The 19,944-nt window shown below is 41.6% G+C and overlaps 1 protein-coding gene across 2 annotated transcripts in view; it reads left to right on the forward strand.

The window, feature by feature from the left end:
* The window catches only part of mdga1 (MAM domain containing glycosylphosphatidylinositol anchor 1), a 234,347-nt gene extending 215,954 nt beyond the window's left edge, over positions 1-18,393 (forward strand). The window contains exons 17-18 of one of the 2 annotated variants that reach the window (XM_033627130.2): positions 4,960-5,077; positions 17,396-18,393. In XM_033627130.2, coding sequence (XP_033483021.1) covers positions 4,960-5,077; positions 17,396-17,481 — 204 coding nt within the window. In that variant the 3' untranslated portion in view covers positions 17,482-18,393. The remainder of the gene's footprint in view (positions 1-4,959; positions 5,078-17,395) is intronic. The other variant, XM_033627141.2, reaches the window with a different exon arrangement.
* Positions 18,394-19,944: the final 1,551 nt, after the last annotated feature.

The raw sequence follows: 19,944 nt of genomic DNA on the forward strand, positions 1-19,944 counted from the left end.
CTTTGAACAACATTCATATGGTTTTCTAATTCAGCTGAAGAGTACAGGAGCGACTGCATATTGATGCTTGTTTCATTTCTGCTTCATGTTGAGAGCGTGTCCATGGAGAACACAAACTTTCTAGTCCTGTGCACAGCTCACTGACTGCATACACCGAAGGCCTTTGAGGTGCTGCCACTCGTCTCTGCATTTCCCCTCTCTTTGTGCTCCGCCCAACAAAAGTAATGATGTCTTTGAGAACAGCTTCCCTTCCTGCCTCTCTCAAAGAGCTGTAGCCAAGCCGATGGCTTGCATTAATACAAGGCTTTTATTGTAAACAGTGGTAGAGCCAACCGATAAGGGAGCATTAGAATTTAAACTGTTTACTGCCTGCTGGCCGTGATTACTGTCTGTGTATATTCAAGTTGTGAATTCATGAAATGTGAACTGCCACTGTATGAGTTCCTCTGCTCTTGATTTCGGTTCATTGCATCTTTAGGGAAAACTAAACACTTTTGTTTGAGCTGCCCATACACATTTAAAAAATGTCAATCATTATATCTGTAGCGATTGCTGCTGCTGAATGTTTTTATTGTTCCATAGAACCACCATCTGTCTCACTTCTGCAGTCTTGCCAATCACGTTCCTGTCTGAGATCTGAAATAATCAGAGTGAATTGGCTTCGTAGCTGCTTGTTCACTGAGATCAACTTATGAAGCACAAATTACATGTACACATAAAAATCAATGGAGTTACAAAGGAGAAAAAAAGAGGTAACATGTTGTAGTAGATTATTTGTGTCCCTACTCACTCCTCTGTGGATTACCCAGAGGCCATCTGTGTTCCTCGCAGTGTTTGGTACCTGGGGGGCTTGTTGGAAACCAGGCCAACCCACATTTGTGTGCCTCACACTGCACCGAGTCTCTCATGCACCAGTATTTCAAAGCTGTCTCTGTACATCTCTCTCTCTCTCTCTCTCTCTCTCTCTCTCTCTCTCTCTCTCTCTCTCTCTCTCTCTCACACACACACACACACACACACACACACACACAAACACTCTCTCGCTCTCTCACGGCTGTGTCCCCTCTGGTATATGGACAGCACATCAATGGGAACATTAAAGGTTACAAGGCTCGACAAAACGACACATTCACAACACCAACCTGACACTTTACTGAACACCCTTTGATCCTGCAGTTACACACACACACACACACACACACACACACACACACACACAAGTTGTCTGTTTCACTCAGGCCTCCTCACACATACTCTCCATGTCACACTGTACACTTTTATGACAGGAACTAAGATTTCTACTCATATTTTTTTTTTTTTTTTTTTTGTAGTTTACCATTTCAAAACAGTGTGATGCTTTTTTTTTTTTGAGTATTTTGTAAATGTCATAGTTAAATGTCAGGCACATTAGATATAGCATCAGCCTTTTATGGCCTGTGACTCCACTTTTACATCCCACATTCTCATGACCCTTAGCACTTAGAGAGATGTCCAAGTTGTCATGTAAATTTAAAGGAACAGTGTAGAAGATTTAGGGGGATCTGGTGGCATCTAGTGGTAAGGATTGCAGATTGCAGCTAGCTGAAACTTCTACTGGTTATGATTCCTTCAGTGTTCATCATTTAGGAGGTTTTTAGCATGAGTTGAATTACCCACAGATGTCTCTTACTCTCTAAAACAAACAAACCCATTGATTGAAATCAGTAAAAAAAAAAAAACAGTGATAAAACAGTTTCACATTTTAAAAAATCAGTGTTTTCCCAATGCTCATGTCACAAGGCTGCCTCTATGGTGGCTGATTCGAAAACACGGATGGCCCTATCTAGAGTCAGTGTTTGGTTCGTCCATTGTGGTTTACTGTAGAAACATGGCGCTGAACATGGCAAACTCCATAGATGATGACCCACTCCCTATGTGGATATAAACAGCTCTTACTTATGAAGAGACAGATATTCTCATTTTAAGTTGATACCCATAAATCCTATACACTGGACCTTTAAGAACAGAATTCTTTGGTATTCTCCTTCTGGTACTGGCTATACAAAAATAATGAAATACCGCACCTTATATACTTGATCTTTTTAACTAAAATATATCTGACAGATATTAGTTGTCAGTATTGGTCCTGAAATTTTCCATGACCCTGTGTCACGTAACCTTGTCACTCCCATGGTTGAGAAACTCAAGATATACTTCACCTCAGCACAGTGCCCAGCAGTGATGTTTAAGTGAGAGGCACTGCTGGCACTCGCCACTCACACTTCAGCTTCATCTGTCAGCAGTGAACATTCAGCGAAAGGGCACAGGCCTGTTTTCCTGAGCCTTTCCAGAAAAAAATAAACACTAGGAATCACTGTGTTGCCATCCTGCATTGCATGGCAGGATATTGCATTGCTTTGTGTTGTGCCATTCTGTTTGATATCTTAATCTTTTTTCTTAAATTATTATGCTCGGTGCGATCGTGTTGTTATGTAGGAGGTCGGTTATTTGTGCTGTTGTTCTGCATATTTGTGTGTCAAGGCCGGTGTTATAGACTCTGGGCTTCCTTCTCCCAATTATTTTTCTCATCCTGTCTAATTATACAACAATCTGGTGTCTGTGCTTCGACTCATTTAATGCAGTCGTGCTTGCGGCTGCACAGAGGCAGGCATGCATAGCTCCAGGTAAGTGCCACTGTAGGTGTGTTTGTTGTTGCCTACAGGGATCCCGTCGTGTGCTGCACTGGTTCTATTAGTGACAAGAGTTTACGCAGAGAATAGGACTTGAAGAAAGCACATAAATAAAAGAAAATGTTAAACACAGCCACACACTGAAGATTCAGCACTGTGGCATTTATAAATTAGACGACCATGGCCTTTTGACCAATTAGTTTCTTCCCTCTACCCCATAATTTCCCTCACAGCTACCCTCAGCCTAGTAATTCAAATAACCCTTTTGCACAAATGAGCCGACCAGCTAAACCCATTCAGCCTGTGCTGCTGCACCTCCTTTATTTCTCCCTCCATACCACCCAATCAGTTTCAAGGTTCTCCTAATTATTTTTATTTATTCATTCAAAGAAGATCTCTGGCTCGGGGCTACATTGGAAAGCAAGTGGGAAAGTGGTGGAACTGCTTTTGTGTTTCTCTCCCCTTTATGAATGTAACTGATTGAGCTCTCTATTTGGAGGACAGTGCGGGACACAGAGAAACAGCAGCAAATTATTAAGGCTACTTGTGTATATGCACATCTGCAAGTTTGTTGGGGGTTAGAAGAAGAATTAGGGCGTGCCCTGTAGTGTGTGCTGATTACTGCGGCAGAGGTCGCACAGGCAGGCGAAAAATATTTGACGATTCTTGAGGAAGAGCTAGAATAACGGAGCAGGAGGTTGAGCCAACTAGGAACATTTAAAGAATTATCAATTTCCACCATCCTTTTTTTATTCACCTTTAACTTGGCTTTTCAAGATTACGCTGCAGAGGTGAGCTGGAGAAATTACTTCACATGCACACAGCCATGCTGCTCCTTGTCCGTGGCAATGAATAGATTATAGGTATCTGCCCTGTGAATTTCTGTTTGATATGTCAAACTGACATCGCTGTTTGGCACCAACAGCAACACTTGCAGATTAAAACACAGGTAATAGAGTGCCCATGCAGTGCAAGATGGTTACCGTGGTGTTTGCTCCGCCATTCTCCACCTTTTATTGACTCAGATCATGAAGTTGGGTCAGATTGTCTCCTTGGCGTGTCAGAACTGGGTTAAGTGAACCCCCACTTCGTATAGCAGCTTGATATATTTACACACAAATTGATGGCAGGTCCATTCTGCTTGTTTACTGAGTTACTGTAAATACTCTGTTGATAATCTGGCAGGGCACATTGGTCTTAACAGATGGAGATCTTAAAGGGTGGCCAGTCATGCATATTTGGCGCCCCTCCATGCATGCACCTGCTCCCTCTCTGTTATGTACTGTATGTATACAGACATATATGCAGGCAGTGTTTCCAGCAGCATCATATTCATACACACAGTCACATATGCTCCCGTATATGTCTGGAATAGCTTGAAGGGTTAAGTGCCTTGCTCAGGGGCTGGATGGCAGATGAAAACACTGCTATATGTGCCAGCCCACGCACCGTTTTCAGTATGGAGCGCATTTCTGTAGAAACCACTTAACAGATCAAATGAGCCATTATTACTGTAGGATTGAAAATCCCTCAGACATCATTACACAGCGAGCACTTCGACTATCATATATTAAATTAAACATTACAAAGCTCCAAAGTCTGCAGTTAAAGCCAATAACAACTACAGTCGTGAGAGTTGCCTTGTTGTTATTTCAGAGCAACAAAGTTTCCTTGTTTATTTGCTTTTTTCCTCCCCATATTCCACACAGAATACGCTTGGTTTTTGATTAGCTGGGTGCCTTGGTACACCACAGTAATTAGGCTGTCAGTCAAAACCAGATGGCTGGTGGCTAAGATGGGGAAGTCGCCTGGAAAGTTTTCAGATGACTCTCCTGTTTGGTTTTGTTGTTGTGAGTCCACAAATGATTATGGGATAAGAACGCAACTTCTAAATACTTAATACCGAAGAGTATGCATACTTAATACCGAAGAGTATGCATATTGTTATCTCTCCTGTTTGTTTAATTAATGTTTCAGCATAATCACAAATGCATTGCCATTTAATTCATTCATTTGACCAGTCTGAGATCTTTTATGCTCAATCTGAATTGAAAGAGTCTCACTATTACACTTCCTTTTTATTTAGATGTTAAAATATATGGAAAACATTGTTATCTTATTTACTTGTTGTAAGAACTGTTACTTAGACAGAAATCCTCATTGGTTACGTTTGAATCAAGTTTGTTTGAGCAGTGCAGCGGCTGTGTTTTTGCCTCACCAGATACACAATATATTGTATATACTTTACTCACCCAGCATCCTTCTGTCTTTTTGTGTCTTCCCTAAACAGATTGTGTTTGAAGGAATTCGAGGCCCGAGCTTCGAGGGGGATATTGCCATTGATGATGTGTCCATCACCATTGGGAAGTGCAAGCAGGAGAACACTGTAGCCAGCGCAGGTAAGACAGGTAAGATAGACATAAACACCCAGAGAAACACAAAGAAGCATCTGTGATTAAATATTCCCCCCTCATTCCTTGCCCATGTGTGCGGGTGCAGTAGGAGGAACTGAAATAAGGAAGGCAATATGATTTGGAAACATCTAAAAAGTGTTGATAGCTTTCTGTTTTCAGCTGATGTGCCCATAAAGAACTTGCTAAGAAGCTGAAACAGAGTCAGTAGGTGATTTGAGGGGTACAAGGAGAGACACCATCCCACTTGTAAGCGAAATGGCCAAAATTTGTCGCCCTTGTTGGCCTGCAATCCCTTTCTTTCCCCTGGTTGTGGAACCATATGCCGTTCTATCTGGACTGAAACCTTTAATTGATAAATTATAAAGAATTATTAAATTTTGACCTAGTGTTTCTATTTTAACTGGCACAGCATTTGTGTCATTTGTGTTTGTGGTTTAACAGACAAGGAAACTCCCAGATCAATTGACCTACGGCTAAGCCACGCCCCCCTCCACTCACTCGGACAAAATATCAGCATTCAGTGACCGACGCTATGGCAGGTGTCACAGTACACAGCATTTCGCAGGAGGCAATTGATGTTTTTTGGGGACATAACGATAAGATGTCATTGAGAAGTAACCAAAAGGGCCTAAACTACACATTGGAGGGATATATTCATCATTTTATTGTTGAGAAGGTCGATGAAAAGCTTAAATTACAAGCCAAAATTTACAGGTCACAGTGTACGCTTGTGAAACACATCTCACTGCCGTCGCCATCAAAAACAACAAGATAAAGTGCCACTGAAGTTAAGGTTTTTGGCTCAGAATATGAGAAAAGGATAACGGCCTTTTTACCATCTTTACCAAGAGTGTCTCTCCGTTAGTTTGGTGCTACAGTATTTACATTGAATCATTCAGCATAACGTTTGCCAACCTTTGTTATCTCTGTGATTACAGATTGTTAATGAAGCTAAGCTCCAGAAGTTAACGTTAGCTTAACTAGAGCCCTTTGGACAACAGCTAACAATGATGTACGATCACCAAAGTACAAAAACTAGAACAAAATAGGCTAATGAACTCCCAGCAAACAAGGTGACATGATGAACAATGCAGCTAGGAGCTAACTTTAGGCTAACTTTAGCTAACGTTAGCTAGAGATGTTAAAGATAACTTTATATTTCTTTCCAGCAAAGTGACAGTTTGTTGCCTCAAACACAATGTTGACTTACCTTAAAACAGATGTAGACATCCTTGTTAATCTTATTCACGTTGAGTTGATGTTGTGTTCTAACCTTACCGCACAACTTTATCCAAAGGAGACACTTTTCTCGGTTGAGATGTGGTTTAGGAAAGTGTAAAAAATACACCCCGTCGTCCAGCCTCTCAGGATACCTTGTGTCAGAGTTGCATGTACCACATGCCCACCGTTTGACCATTTATAAACTTCAAATCTCAGAAAAAGCTCACAAAACCGAACAAAACTGACTTTCTGTAATGCATTTCAATGAACGTCCAGGCAGAGAATGTCCGAGTGTATGGGAATGACTATATGCACTGTGATTGGCTCATCGCGTTTGAGGGCAGGGCTTAGCCATAAGTCAGTTGTACATGTTTTGTCTTCTACTGTAATGCTATTTAGCCAGTCACATCTGCATTCCAGCATTGTGACCAAGCAGCAACCTGTGGGGCTGAAAAATGAAGTGCCACAAACTGCAGTTCTTTGAACGTCCACTTGAGGCTCCAGAAGCAACTCAGTCCCCATAGACCCCCATGTTAAAATGCCCAACTTACAGCCTGGTCCAAAAACTGTTTTGGCCTCAAAAGCTAATTTCTTCCGTTATGAGCACCGTGCAGGGAGGGAATTTTTATATCACTCAATCATTTACATTTTATTAAGGCTTAAAGTTACGCAAAATTAAGGGCGGGATAGCTTGAGTGACAGACTGTCTGCCGATAGTGTCCTCAGTCTCAGTCAGATGCACCCCTTGCTCCTCCACAACGCCAGCCTCTCTACCAAATATGGTCATCTCTGGCTCAAAAACACCAAGATGGCAACAGCTGAAATGCCAGATTCGAGGCTTCAGAACCAGAGTACACAAACCACTGGGTAATATCACAGGAACCACATCCATAATTTTTACAGTTCATGAGTGCATCTCGAGTGAGTGAGATAAACGCACAGGAGAAGAGACAAAAGACAACAATCAGAGAAGTGGGATAAAAGTCGAGTCCGTCCCCCTTGTTAAAAATTAACAAACTGCCCACTAAAGAGAGCTTTGAAAAACTGAGCTGAACTGAAAAGAAATAAATCAAGGGGCAGCAGAGGAGGGAATAAATGTAGAGACATTTAAAGTATAAAAAAAGAACTAAACATCTCCTTTAGTGTTTGGGATGTGTGGGAATATTGCACGGAGAGAAAATGTTGTCAGTGTGGGGGCTGTACGATGACAAGTGGACACCACAGGGCACCGGCATGGAGGCGATTTGGAAGCCTCGTCGTCATTTACGGTCCCTCCTCTGCCTATATCGTTTTATTTACTTCACATTCCCCTCTATCTCTTCATCCTCTATGTTTCCACACCACACCCCCGCTGCCTCCTCCACACCCTCCTTCATTATATCCTGTCTCTTTCCCTCTTACCTTCTGTTCACTGTTATATACCTCTGCTGCACTGCTCCTCATCTTTAAGAGCTTCTGTTATTCAGCCTTTAGAGAGAAAGAGAGAAAGAGAGAGGGAGGAAGTATGTAATGATACGGATTTAAAAAAGAGCATGAGTGAAGGAGAATGACAGAGACGGGAATGTCTGTGCAGCGAGGAAAGGAGTGACTCACCTGGCTCCAATAGGAGCTGGGAGAGTTGTTTTACTCCATACCATAATTTCTCCCCGCCGCTCATGCTGACATGCTCGACAAGTCAAGCCAAGCTATCTGCCCATAAATAGAATACCAGAATAGTATTTTGCTACTTTTAAATACTGTTTGTGACGGTCCACTCTGCCTTAAGGGTGAACTGGGGAGAAAAACAAGTGAGTTACAGAGAATGAGTGCATGTCCATGTAAGCGTGTGGAGAGACACTCAAATAGCCTAAAGGGTAGGGGTGTGGAGTGGAGACAGCGATAGAGAAAAGGTCAAAGATGGAGAGTGACCGAAAGTGTATGTGTGAGTGTGTTTGTGTGTGTGTGTGTGTGTGTGTGTGTTTGTGAGAAAGAGCGAGAGAGAGAGGGAACTGGTCCAAGAACTGCAAGAAGAAAGAGAATATGAAACTAAAACCTGCCAGCAGTTTAACTACAGTAAAAGCTGCCCTCTGCCAGCCAAGACTTGCATACAAACACGGATGCACACGCGCACACACACAGCGCATAAACATCATTAAATTCTCATAATAGCCTTCATTGCATTCCCTCTGTCTGCAGACATGCACAACAACAGCTAGTTGGCACCGTTCTCTTATTGCACGGTGCCATTGCTGTTAGGTGAAATGAGGACACTTAAACTGTGAAACTGAACAAGAATCAAACGTGTATTGTACCATGTAATGGCCATTACTGTGGTACAATACATAACTGATCTTTTAACCATTGTTCCGCCAGTTAATTTGTATTTCATGTTGTCTTGGCATCGGCCTCTGTATAGTGGACTCACTTTTACTGGAAATTAATCTTACATTTTACAGCCTTTAAGTTTGTATGATAATTGGCTTACTTGTTAAGCACAAATTGAGTGACTAATGTTGAGAAGAAGAACATTGTGTCACATCGGCGCTACCAAGGCTGTCCCATTTCAAAGGCTCGTTCAAATGCGGTTGAGTAATGCAGCCTTCTTTCCCAGAATTTGCAGGATGCAATGGATAAATCCTTCATGGCCCAGCCTATCCCAAGATGCATTGCACACGGGTAACAATTTTATATTAAGTTAAGTTAATTAACAGTTGTAAGCAGCTACAGGTTAACATAACTATTAGTTTAAAGCACACAGCTTAAACGATCTTGATTTGATAAGTTTACCTGAAAACAGTCCTCCATCAGCCTGATATATATCAAATGGCAGAGTCTTCAGTAGAGAATCATCTCCTCAAGTATTCAATAAAAAAAAAATACATAACAGGAATCTCTGGGTCCATGATTTAGGGCAAACTAACTTATAGCTCACTCTTTCTTTCGTCAAGTGCAGCTGGTTGCTAGGTAACAGGAACGCCAATGGGTCTGGGCGAGAACAACTGGTGATGCAACCAGCAAATCCTTCGCAGACCAGACTGTCCTATTTCGCATCCTTCAAAGGCTGCAGCCCCTGAACTGAGACACAGCTGTAGTCCAACATGGGGAATGACCTTGCCATCTGTACAGGATACTGCACCCTCAATTTGGAAAGAGAACTCCCATAAATACCTTTTAATGGAATGCAAAGGGAAAAAGCTCAGGTAGAACAACAGAGAAGGCATCCAGTTCCAGGAAGGATAGACATGCAGTTTGTCATGTGCACAGAGTTTTAGTACAAAAGGTTCCATGCAGCAACATGGTTTTATTGTTAGGATCTACTACAAAGACAACATTAGAGCCATGGAAACAACACAAAACAGCATAAATGCGAAAGTGAATTATTAAAACCCTGCTTTTACCTTCTTCTTCTGCTTCTGCAACCCCCAGTTGTGAGACATCTGCGTATGTGTGCGATCTTGCACATGTGCATGTAAAGGAACTGGCGGATGGCATGAATAATGGATGAAGGTGTAAACAGGAAGAGGAAAGCTCTTGAGCTCTCCGCGCTTGCGCGTGTTTTCGTGTGCACGCGTGTCCTGCGGTTTTGTGAAGGCAGAGACATACAGTGCAGACAGATGGGTTATTATCAGGCAGGCGACTGAAGAGTCTTTGCCACCGAAAGAAACACAAATGCGTCTGTCTTGAGTACAGATTTTGCCACCATGGAGTTTGTGAGGTAAAGTGAGGATTAGAGACGGATTAAACTCAACTCGTGATTGAAAGGTATGATGAAATCAAAATGAATATGAGTTCAAGGAAAATGCAAAGTCACTTAGAGCATACCACAAATTACACTTAATACGGACTCTAATACAGAAGAGGAAGGAGCCTTATAAGGTCACTTCCCATGGGTTAGGCTGTCTTTATACAAGTACAGGTGGATAGATAGATAGATAGATAGATAGATAGACAGATAGATAGATAGATAGATAGATAGATAGACAGACAGATAGATAGACAGATAGACAGATAGATAGACAGATAGATAGATAGGTAGATAGATAGATAGATAGATAGATAGATAGATAAGCTAATTAAGTGACAAATAGCTTAAAACAGACACGCATGGTGAGATAGTGCTTTTGAATATACAAGTACAAAGCCACAAATAACATCAATAGAAGCTTTGATCAGTAAACTGTCATATGGCTAGGTGTGTGTGTGTGTGTGTGTGTGTGTGTGTGTGTGTGTGTGAGAGAGAGAGAGAGAGAGAGAGAGAGAGAGAGAACGAGAATCAGTGTGTTTCTGATCCAGAGTGCACAGTATGACACTTTGCTGCTACTTCCAGCGTGTCACAGGATGTAGACACAGAGTAGGTGAGCCTGGCAGCATCACCCAGCCGACACATTGCACGTGTCGCACACACACACACACACACACACACACACACACACACGCACACACACACACCCACACACTGCATACAAACTCACTTACACATGTACGTGTGCATCCATGTTTTCAGATTAACTATATATGAAAGCACATATATATGCACAAGGATGCTCACAAATATTTGACAGCTGCAGTATGTGCATTCTTACACTCATGCACACACGCTGACTCCAGGTTAACACACGGGGGGACTGGTATCCTACAGTCCTCCACAAATAAAGTATGGTGCCTCTGACACATTTGATGTAACTCCACCTGCATAAATCACAGAGCTCTACCTGGCTCAGCTGTGTGTTCAGAGAAGAGGTGGTGGAAAGTGAGCTTGTCTGTTTTACGTTTTACTGCATTGTCTTTTCTCCAATGAAGGAGTTTCCTCCTTATTTCTTCGTTGCTCTTCCATCACGTGGCTCTCATGCATCATATGGTGGGAACTTAATGAATATGTGAAACCAGGAGTCATACAAAATTAATTCAAAACTTGCTAAAAGGAGCTCTATATGATATTCAGAGCATTAATATAGCAGCCAACAACTACTGGCTATGTAAAGATGTAGTGGAGTATTGGTAATCTGAGCAAAGTAGGAAGTCATGCTATCTTTGTGTGTGATGTCACCTGAGCTTCTCTGTTCTCTTTTGTGGTAGACGATCCGACTGAGCATGCATGTTAGTGCATGTGAGTCCTGTGTGTGTATCCCATAGTAGGTCAAAAATAAATGAACAAATCTTTTTGAATATGCACCGGGTCAGCCTGTCCAACATCCGAGTGCTCATGGATCCTTCCTTCCACTGGCAGTTACTGTAGGGTACCGCTCACACTGCCTGTGAGTGAACGAGATGCGATTGAATCGGACTACAGTTCAGACAGCCTAGCAGCTACACTTACTGAACTAGTGAGTGAAACATTCTCTTTAGGTGGGACGTATTCTGCTTGCCCAGGAAGAATGACAAATCAATTGCGGTCAGATCATATTTTTATGAATTAAATAACATATAGATAGCTTAGCAAGAGTTAGATGTTTTACTGTACGCTATAAAAACATAATTTTTTTATCAGTTTTCACCCCATGTTGCTTGGAATACCTGACGAGAATAGTTATATTCCATAAATAGCATTAGAGCGGTCAGCTTGCTACTTAAACCTGTTAGATGTCGTGTTGTCTCAGGAAAAAGACCGACTGGAGGCAGAGGAAAACACAAACAAACCAAGAGCGTAATTCATCGCATTTTGTGATTTTTTTTTCTACGAGCTGCAGACACTGATACAATCCTGGGCTGTAGGTAGAGGAGCTTGAAGTCACAGATACAGAGAAGGATGGTGTTCCTATGGAGCCCGCTACGTTAATGGTTGAAAGAGTTACACTGGTTTGTGAGATGAAAGAAGTGTCGTCTTCTCTTTTTTCTATAATTCGCACAGTAGGGTGTATGTAAATGAACAAGGGCCATTTAATTTGGACTCTCGTCAAGACCTCCACAAGCCAAGGCCAATGGTGCATTCATATGCTCCTTGGATGGTTCTTCCAGGTTTAGTATGTTAAAGGGAAATCTCCTATTGTCCTAAATTTCTTTCAAGTGACTAGTGACATAAAAATAATAGTTAGCATGTTAGCCCTTAGCCTAGATACAGCCGGGGCGCATAGTAGCATCAGACCTGTTAAAACGTAAGTGAACGGGCATACTTCAAGTGCAAAGTTAAAAGTGCACTAAACAAGCTTTTTACCACAAAGACCGCCTCATATGGTTAGAATAAATGTCAGAGAACATATAGAAAACGACATGTAAACGTGTTGTCTTACCTTACCGGTGTGCTGCCATGTTTGTTTACCATTTAGCTCTGCTTTCCAAAGCGCAACCGAAATATCGCGAGAACAAGCAGCGATCTCATAGCGTGCCTGAAATCTCGCGAGAACAGACTTTGCCAGACTTTGACTTTGTGGAGGAGGAATTTGATTTTGCAGAGTTTGATGGCCGCCCTTATTTATTTGAGCCAGAATACACTGACGAAGAGCTTTGTGAAATTGAAGAAAGGAGGAGGAGAGAGAGAGAGGCGCAACAGGTAGAGGACGAGAGAGGAGGAATGGCTGCTGCAAGGCTGCGTAGCTCTGGAGATTGGTGGTGTACCTGTGAATGCTGTGCCCCAGTGCCCACAGAAGACGAATGCCTCTGTTGCAAGGAATGGGACCGGTTGCAGCCTTATTTTCAAGGTCTGGATGTGACCGAGGACAAGACACCTCCACCTGGAGTAACGTTAGTATCCAGCTGGGCTTTATCTAGAGCTGGTGAGATATATTTCGGCCACGCTTTGGAAAGCAGAGCTAGAGGGATAAACAAACATGGCACCATGCAGGTAAGGTAAGACAACACGTTTACAAGTCGTTTTCTATATGTTCTCTGACATTTATCCTAACGATATGAGGCGGTCTTTGTGGAAAAAAAGCTTGTTTAGTGGACTAACTTTGCACTTGAAGTATGCCCTTTCACTTACATTTTATCAGGTCTGATGCTACTATGCGCCCCGGTTGTATCTAGGCTAATGGCTAACATGCTAACTATTATTTTTATATCACTAGTCACTTGAAACAAATTTAGGACGATAGGAGACAGGTTGAAATAAACCGAAATTTCCCTTTAATGAGGTTTAAGTTGTAATGTGGAAACAACATGGACGCTATAAAGAGGATGTGTTGTATTTTATTGCTCAGGGCATTTAAACAACACGTTAATAATACAGAGCACATCAGGTGAGCCACAAAAAATGCTGGGAGACTAATTTTTTCAGATTTTTATGACACCAGTGAATGCAGCATAAGGCTGCTGAGGTAACTTGCCCTCAAAGAGGCTTACATGGTCTACATGGCGTGGAAATGCATTAAAATGAATATAAGCTTTATTAATGTAAACTTACAGTATTTTAAATTGAATTGCTGCCATATCTTGCAAAATGTATCATAAGGTTTGGAAGGTTCAATGAATTTACCTGTATCAACTTGGAGGGAACTACATGGGAACTGTAAAATGAAAAAAAACAAACAAACAAAAAAACACCCATCACTAGTATCCCACTAATCGCTCTGCACTGCACTCATAAGAATACAGCCGATTCTGGGACGGCATTGTTGCAGAAGTGAAGCAGCCACCCTCTGGTTTCCCCCATTGGCTCTGCCAGCACAGAAGCTGTTGTTAGCACTATTTGCTCAGTTAGCACCGTTAGCTGCTAGCCGCCAGCTCAGCTACCTCCATGTTGAGAGCTGTGTGCACACAACCTCTGAATCATACCGTAGATTCACTCTGAATATTGTCTAGAGCTCCTTTAATGTATTTTATTAATAGAAGTAGCACAGCAGGATCTAATTGGCATTGACACCGACAGTCTCTGTAGTAATTTTAAAAGTTTAACTTCCTGTGATCATAAAGAGACTGTTAGCTAAAGAGACAATCATTTTCTTGTTGGTTGCAGCACAAGTGCAGCACAAAGAAGCAGGTTTAGAAGCTCTGATTTATGTGAGTGGATTAAAATGCCTGTGCACCATCTTGACTGTGACACACATGAAACCACCCACCACACACACGTACACTTACACACACAAATGGTATACAGCCATAGTAATCCATTATATCATCCATGTATAGACCTGTATCACTTACTTGCAATCACTGAAATAAACAGTCCTACTCCCTACATGACTTCGCATAGAGAGAGGCGATAGGATGGGTTGAGAGAGAAAAACAGATAGACAGAGAGATGTAAAACACCATGTTCCACTTCAATCTGTTGCCTGCAAACTATATCGTAGGAATCTTTTTGTATATGTGTGTGGGAGTGTGTGTGTCTGCTGCGTACGGATCAAAGCTTTATTATAAATATTGATTTTCTGCCTGGAGGATGGACCCTTGATATGAAATCATATTGATCTTTTTAATACAATACCTACTTCTTATTTATGAAAGTGTCTTTGAGCAGCATGCATGTTGCTTAATTTGTTGCTGCATTTTTGTGATGCTGTGCATACAGTAAAAGAGAGAGTGCACTGTATGTATGGCAAAGAAGGGAAGGAGTGTGTTTTTGTACTGTACACTGCTCCTGTGTGGGACTGTAAGATTTTCACAGAAAAGAAAATAAATAGGAAATCTGAGATGATCTGAAGTCTTATCAGCGGAAGGGTTCTGAACAACCAAATCACACCTCATAGAAGATGTGTGTGCTTCATCTCCTGACTGCGCACAAACAATAACAACGTGCAGGGGGAAAGAATCGAAGGAAAACAATCCATCACATATTGGTGATGATGACATCAATTGCAACTTCTTTTTCTCATTAAAATCTCAAAGCTGTCATGACGAAGTGTAGGATCTCAATGGTGAATCCCTCTGTTTCTTTCACTTGTTTACTCATCTGCCCCCTCGTTCTTGGCTCTGTCTCTTTCCCCATCCTTCTTCTCCACTCAACTCTTTCTTTCTTCCTTGACAGTCTCTTTCCTCCACGTGAGATCATAAAACACAGATCCATTTTTCTACAACCCTCCTCCTGCTTTCAACATCAGTAACACGGTTTGGTATTGTTCAAAAGATGCTCCTCGTTACACAAAAGAAAAGTGTAAACTCGCTGCCACACCAGGGCTTTTTCATTTCACATGCCTCTGCAGTCAGCCCCCGGCTTAAAGACAGCCTCAGGCCAAAAAGATAAATATATACATGTACAGTTCTACTTAGCCTGTGGTTAATGTAATGTCAAGGTTAGCCTGCTATTTATTAAATGCAGTTTACGAGGGACTAAGAATTATGTCATATTTACACCATTGGTTTGATATACACTGTATACAGTGCATTTAGGGAGTGAAAGGTGACCCAGATGTATGTTTTATAGATGTTTTATTGTTCAACCATTGATAAAATTAACAATGAAGTGGGTAATTATATTAATGTCCACATATCTTTAAATTTAAAGATATAATATACAATGCAGGATTTTCCTAACAAAATAATGTATAGACTCATATAGAAATAATCACTCTCAATATGCCCTGTATTTTTCTGCAGAGACTCTGCTCTCGGCCTGTATTCTCTCATTTTCTTTTTATTTTCTGTGTTGGGGGTGTTTTTAGGAGTGTACCCCCACAGTGCTCAGGTGAGATCAGAGCTTTATTAAAAGGTAGCAACCAGGTGCCAGACTGTAAGCAGCAGGCATCCAAAAAATGCAAATAGATTAAAGTGAAATGCCAAACCAGAGTGTATCTGGGTTTTGCTTTCATTTCCATTGCTGAGCGTCTAACCGACAATCCTGCATAGTATACTACAACAATCAGCGTACCTTTATAGCTTTGTAATGAGTTAAAGTCAAAACTTACAGTGATAACTTTAACGTGGTTAAAGGAGGGTGGACAAAATAAGGGGCCTGCCCTCGGCTCCCTACTGACACCAGTAGACGAATGTACTAAAGGAAACTTAAATAGGCTCAAACATGATTTATTTATATATTATTCCCCTCCCCAAATGAAAATATAGGAGAAAAAAAAGATAATCTGAGGATATCAGCTTTAATAATTATCTCCTTTGTTCAATTTAAGATAATCCAAGTGAAGAAGAAATGTCCAATATCCACTGTTTAAAATGAAAAAATAGGAACCAGGTGAAAACAATGCATTGCAAAAAAAATAAAATATATATCCCCCCCCAAAAAAGGAATCAAACTCACCAGGGGGGAAATCCATAAAAGAAACAATCAGGGCCTACTTGTTAGTTTGCTCGGTACTTTTCTATCCTCCACACACCCGGGTGAGGAAACACCAAAAGCAAGAATCTATTTTTTTTTTTCCCAACCCGGGCTGTCTGGTTTCCACCACCGGCCTCCTGTCCTCGGCAAACAAAATCAAAAAACCCTCCCCAAACAATTCCTCTTTGTTCCCAAAGGCCACACCCCTTCGCCTGTGTGCAGCAAGGGCGAGAGGGAGACAAGGCAAGGCACATTAGGCTCATTCGAGATGAGCCAGGCCTGCGCAAATTCAAAAAGTGGACAGCGATAATCTTGCAAGAGCAAGGCAGCTGCAGTTTTTAGAGCCAGGCGCTGCAGTTGCTCTCCACTGACTGCGAGACCCGGAGCATGATGGGAAACCCCTGGCTCTCGCCTGATCTAACATTTCTTTAATTGACTGACTTGACCGCAGCTTGTTGTCACCGCCCCCTGCTGCAGCTGCCTGCTCTCGTTCATCTTGAACGAGCCTAGTCACAGTATATTTGAAGGCTGTTCTACTCAGGAACCCTCTAACAATACTGTACATGTCTCTCCCCTCACCTTTGTGGCAGTGTCACAACACCTTCAGATGAAATGCAATCCAACAGCAGACTACATGTCTTACTCTGAGCTGTTTATTAAAATGTGAATTAACTGTTGAACCCTGACAGTCACAAAGCAAATGTAAAATGTAACATCAGTCAGTGATAAAAGGCAATCTTTTTTCTTGTATTAATAAATTGCTAGAGTGTACAAAGCACTCACGATTGTTCGGTGCGCCTGTAATTACAGGAGTGTGTTACAAAAATGGAACGGTGGAGAGTGAGTAAGCTTCATGTGTCTGAGGAAACTTAACTATAAAACCTTTTAATGTCATGAATAAACAGCAGAGCCAGGTGTCTGTAAGTGTTTTATGTTTGAACTAATAAGACTCTCTTCTTTTTCCCCCGTAGTTCTGATTGGTGGATCACACTCGCTCCCATTGGCCAGCTGGCTGACCTTTGGCCTCTCCTGCTTCCTGTCACTACTCTACAGATGATGAGCACTTCCTGCGATGCCACCTGTCTGTAGTGACAGACACTGCCCTGACTTGCGCTCTTATACTTCTCTCTTTACCCTTCTCCCTGTCCTTTCCTCTACTTATGTCTCCCTGACTGTCTGTCCTTCTCCACTCAATGTCTCTCTATCCTTCATGCATCCATTTCATCCTTCTTGCTTAGATAAATGGTAACACAATGTCTTTGTCTAGTTTCTCCTCCTCTGCTTTCTTTGAACATTTACCCCCCCAAGACACTCAGTATAACCAACTGACGAGCATACTGTATTTAAGGTGAATATACTTAATGATTTTTGACAGTCGAGTTTCACTTCTCTCCTTTGTCACTATTAATCTGATTAGATACACTTACACTTACACACTTACACTTTATCCATGTCATCGTGTCACTTTGTCACCTTTTCCTCTCCTTCATCAATCTCCCTCATCCATACATGCACCCTCTCATGTATCTCCACTCCCTCAACGGCCCCTCCACCCTATTCCCCAGACACACCAAAGTGTCGGACACTCTACCAAAGATGACAAAGGACCTGAGGGAATAAAACAAGGGAACAGGGATTCCAGGAAGAAAGTGAAGGAGTGAAAAGGAGAAAGTGGGTAAAATCCTTCTTTTTCCACAAAGACCGTCTCCCTTCAGTCCCAGCCTTTGGGACCATGGGAGCTACTGAATGACAAAGAGACGGACGAAGAGAAAAAACACTGATGAATGAATGAATGAATAAACGAATGAATGCTGAGGAAAGGACGAACCAGAGACAGAGGGATAAAGAAGTGCGCTCCTGGTAGCCTCTCTGCTTGCCCTCTGCTTGCCACAAGAGACGAACCTCAGTGCGGATTATACGTGTACATTTATCTCTATATATATTAAATATAACAAGGTTTAAACTAAAACACAACTAGGACAGTGGAGGACTTTACAAAGTGAAATTAAAGAAGCACAACATTTATACAACCTCTGCTGATCCTTTGGGTTTTATTCTACTTATTATGTGATGTTGCAATTTGTCAGACCTATACCTTTTTGATATTTTGCTTTTTTGTTTTTGTTTTGTTTATGGCGTTACAAGGGTCAAGGGCAATGGTTAATAAAGTATTATATTAATATTTATGAGAAGAAGAGAAGACGATTTGTGATCCAGAACCTGAGTTGAGCGCGAGGAGGGAAATGCGAGGATGACCCAAGCCACCTGGATAGAAACCTCAACTTTTCTTGGCACATACTGAACACACACACACACACACACACACACACACACACATGTACAAACACACGGTTTCCTTGCTGACATCACAACCAGGCCCTCAGCTCACCCTCTGCCTCAAATACATGTCTCATCTGTGAATGAACCGGACGGAAAACAATGGATGGTAGATGCAATTTTCACATTTCTGCTCCCTTACCATGAACTTCCCATCCCTGGACATCATGACTCAGATGTTCCGGATTTATCAACCACAACAGAATAGCCGGACATGTCTCTAATGTAGAGAAAAACACAGCGTGGAACGGGAGAGCAGAACGGAGCCTGGAGTTCAGCTGAATACTTCTTCCTCCACAGGTTATTGAATGTCATGTATGAATTTCCCATACACTTCTTTCACACGAGTGAAAGATGAAGATTGTCAGTATCTGGCGGGTGTGCAGCGTGGATTGCATATCAGATTCTCTGTCATTGTTTAATTAACGTTGAATGTCTGTAGCGTAAACGGTTTTTCATAATCACATAGATATGATTGTTAAAGTTAAGCAATACTCATATCTATAGCTCTATATACAATAGTTTATGATTGCATTTAAGATGGCAGAAAAAAAGAAACATCTTGTCCAAAATACATGGGTACTTCTTTCATGACTTGTCAGTTATGATTTATAATAACCAGTGTATTCACCATTCATAAGAACTCCATAATTAAAGCTGTAGCTATTTTAATCTTTCATGGGAGAGAGCGTATTGTTGCATTGTGCTGCAACTCAAGAGATCTCCACTTTCACTACTCACCCTGATCCAGTATCTGATCTACTTGTGTATGCTGATGTGCTTCATTAACACGTGCATACATGTGAATCAGTCCTTGTGTACTTTTGCCTTTGTCATGTCATGTTTGTTTGATCATTGCACTTTCTTTTTTTAAAGTTTTTCATAATTTGGGTCGCTACAAATAGCATTAATGATTTTACAATCATAAATAGTACATAACAGAGAAATAATGTGCCTATTTGATTTGCCCCAGTCTGGTGTGAGTGGCAGTGTCCATGTTAATCTGGCACTAATGGTTACTGTATGTGTAGAGCATCATATTGTGTCATCACCAGCTTTTAGCATACTCAAAGCTGTGTAAGGCATGTTGGACATATCTGTGAAGCTCCACTGACAGTAGTTTATTATAAGAACATGGAAATCATTTGAAACCTACTGTAAGCAAACTCTCAATGTCCCTGCA

This window comes from Epinephelus lanceolatus, chromosome 2 (assembly GCF_041903045.1).
Source record: "Epinephelus lanceolatus isolate andai-2023 chromosome 2, ASM4190304v1, whole genome shotgun sequence".
NCBI lineage: Eukaryota > Metazoa > Chordata > Actinopteri > Perciformes > Serranidae > Epinephelus > Epinephelus lanceolatus.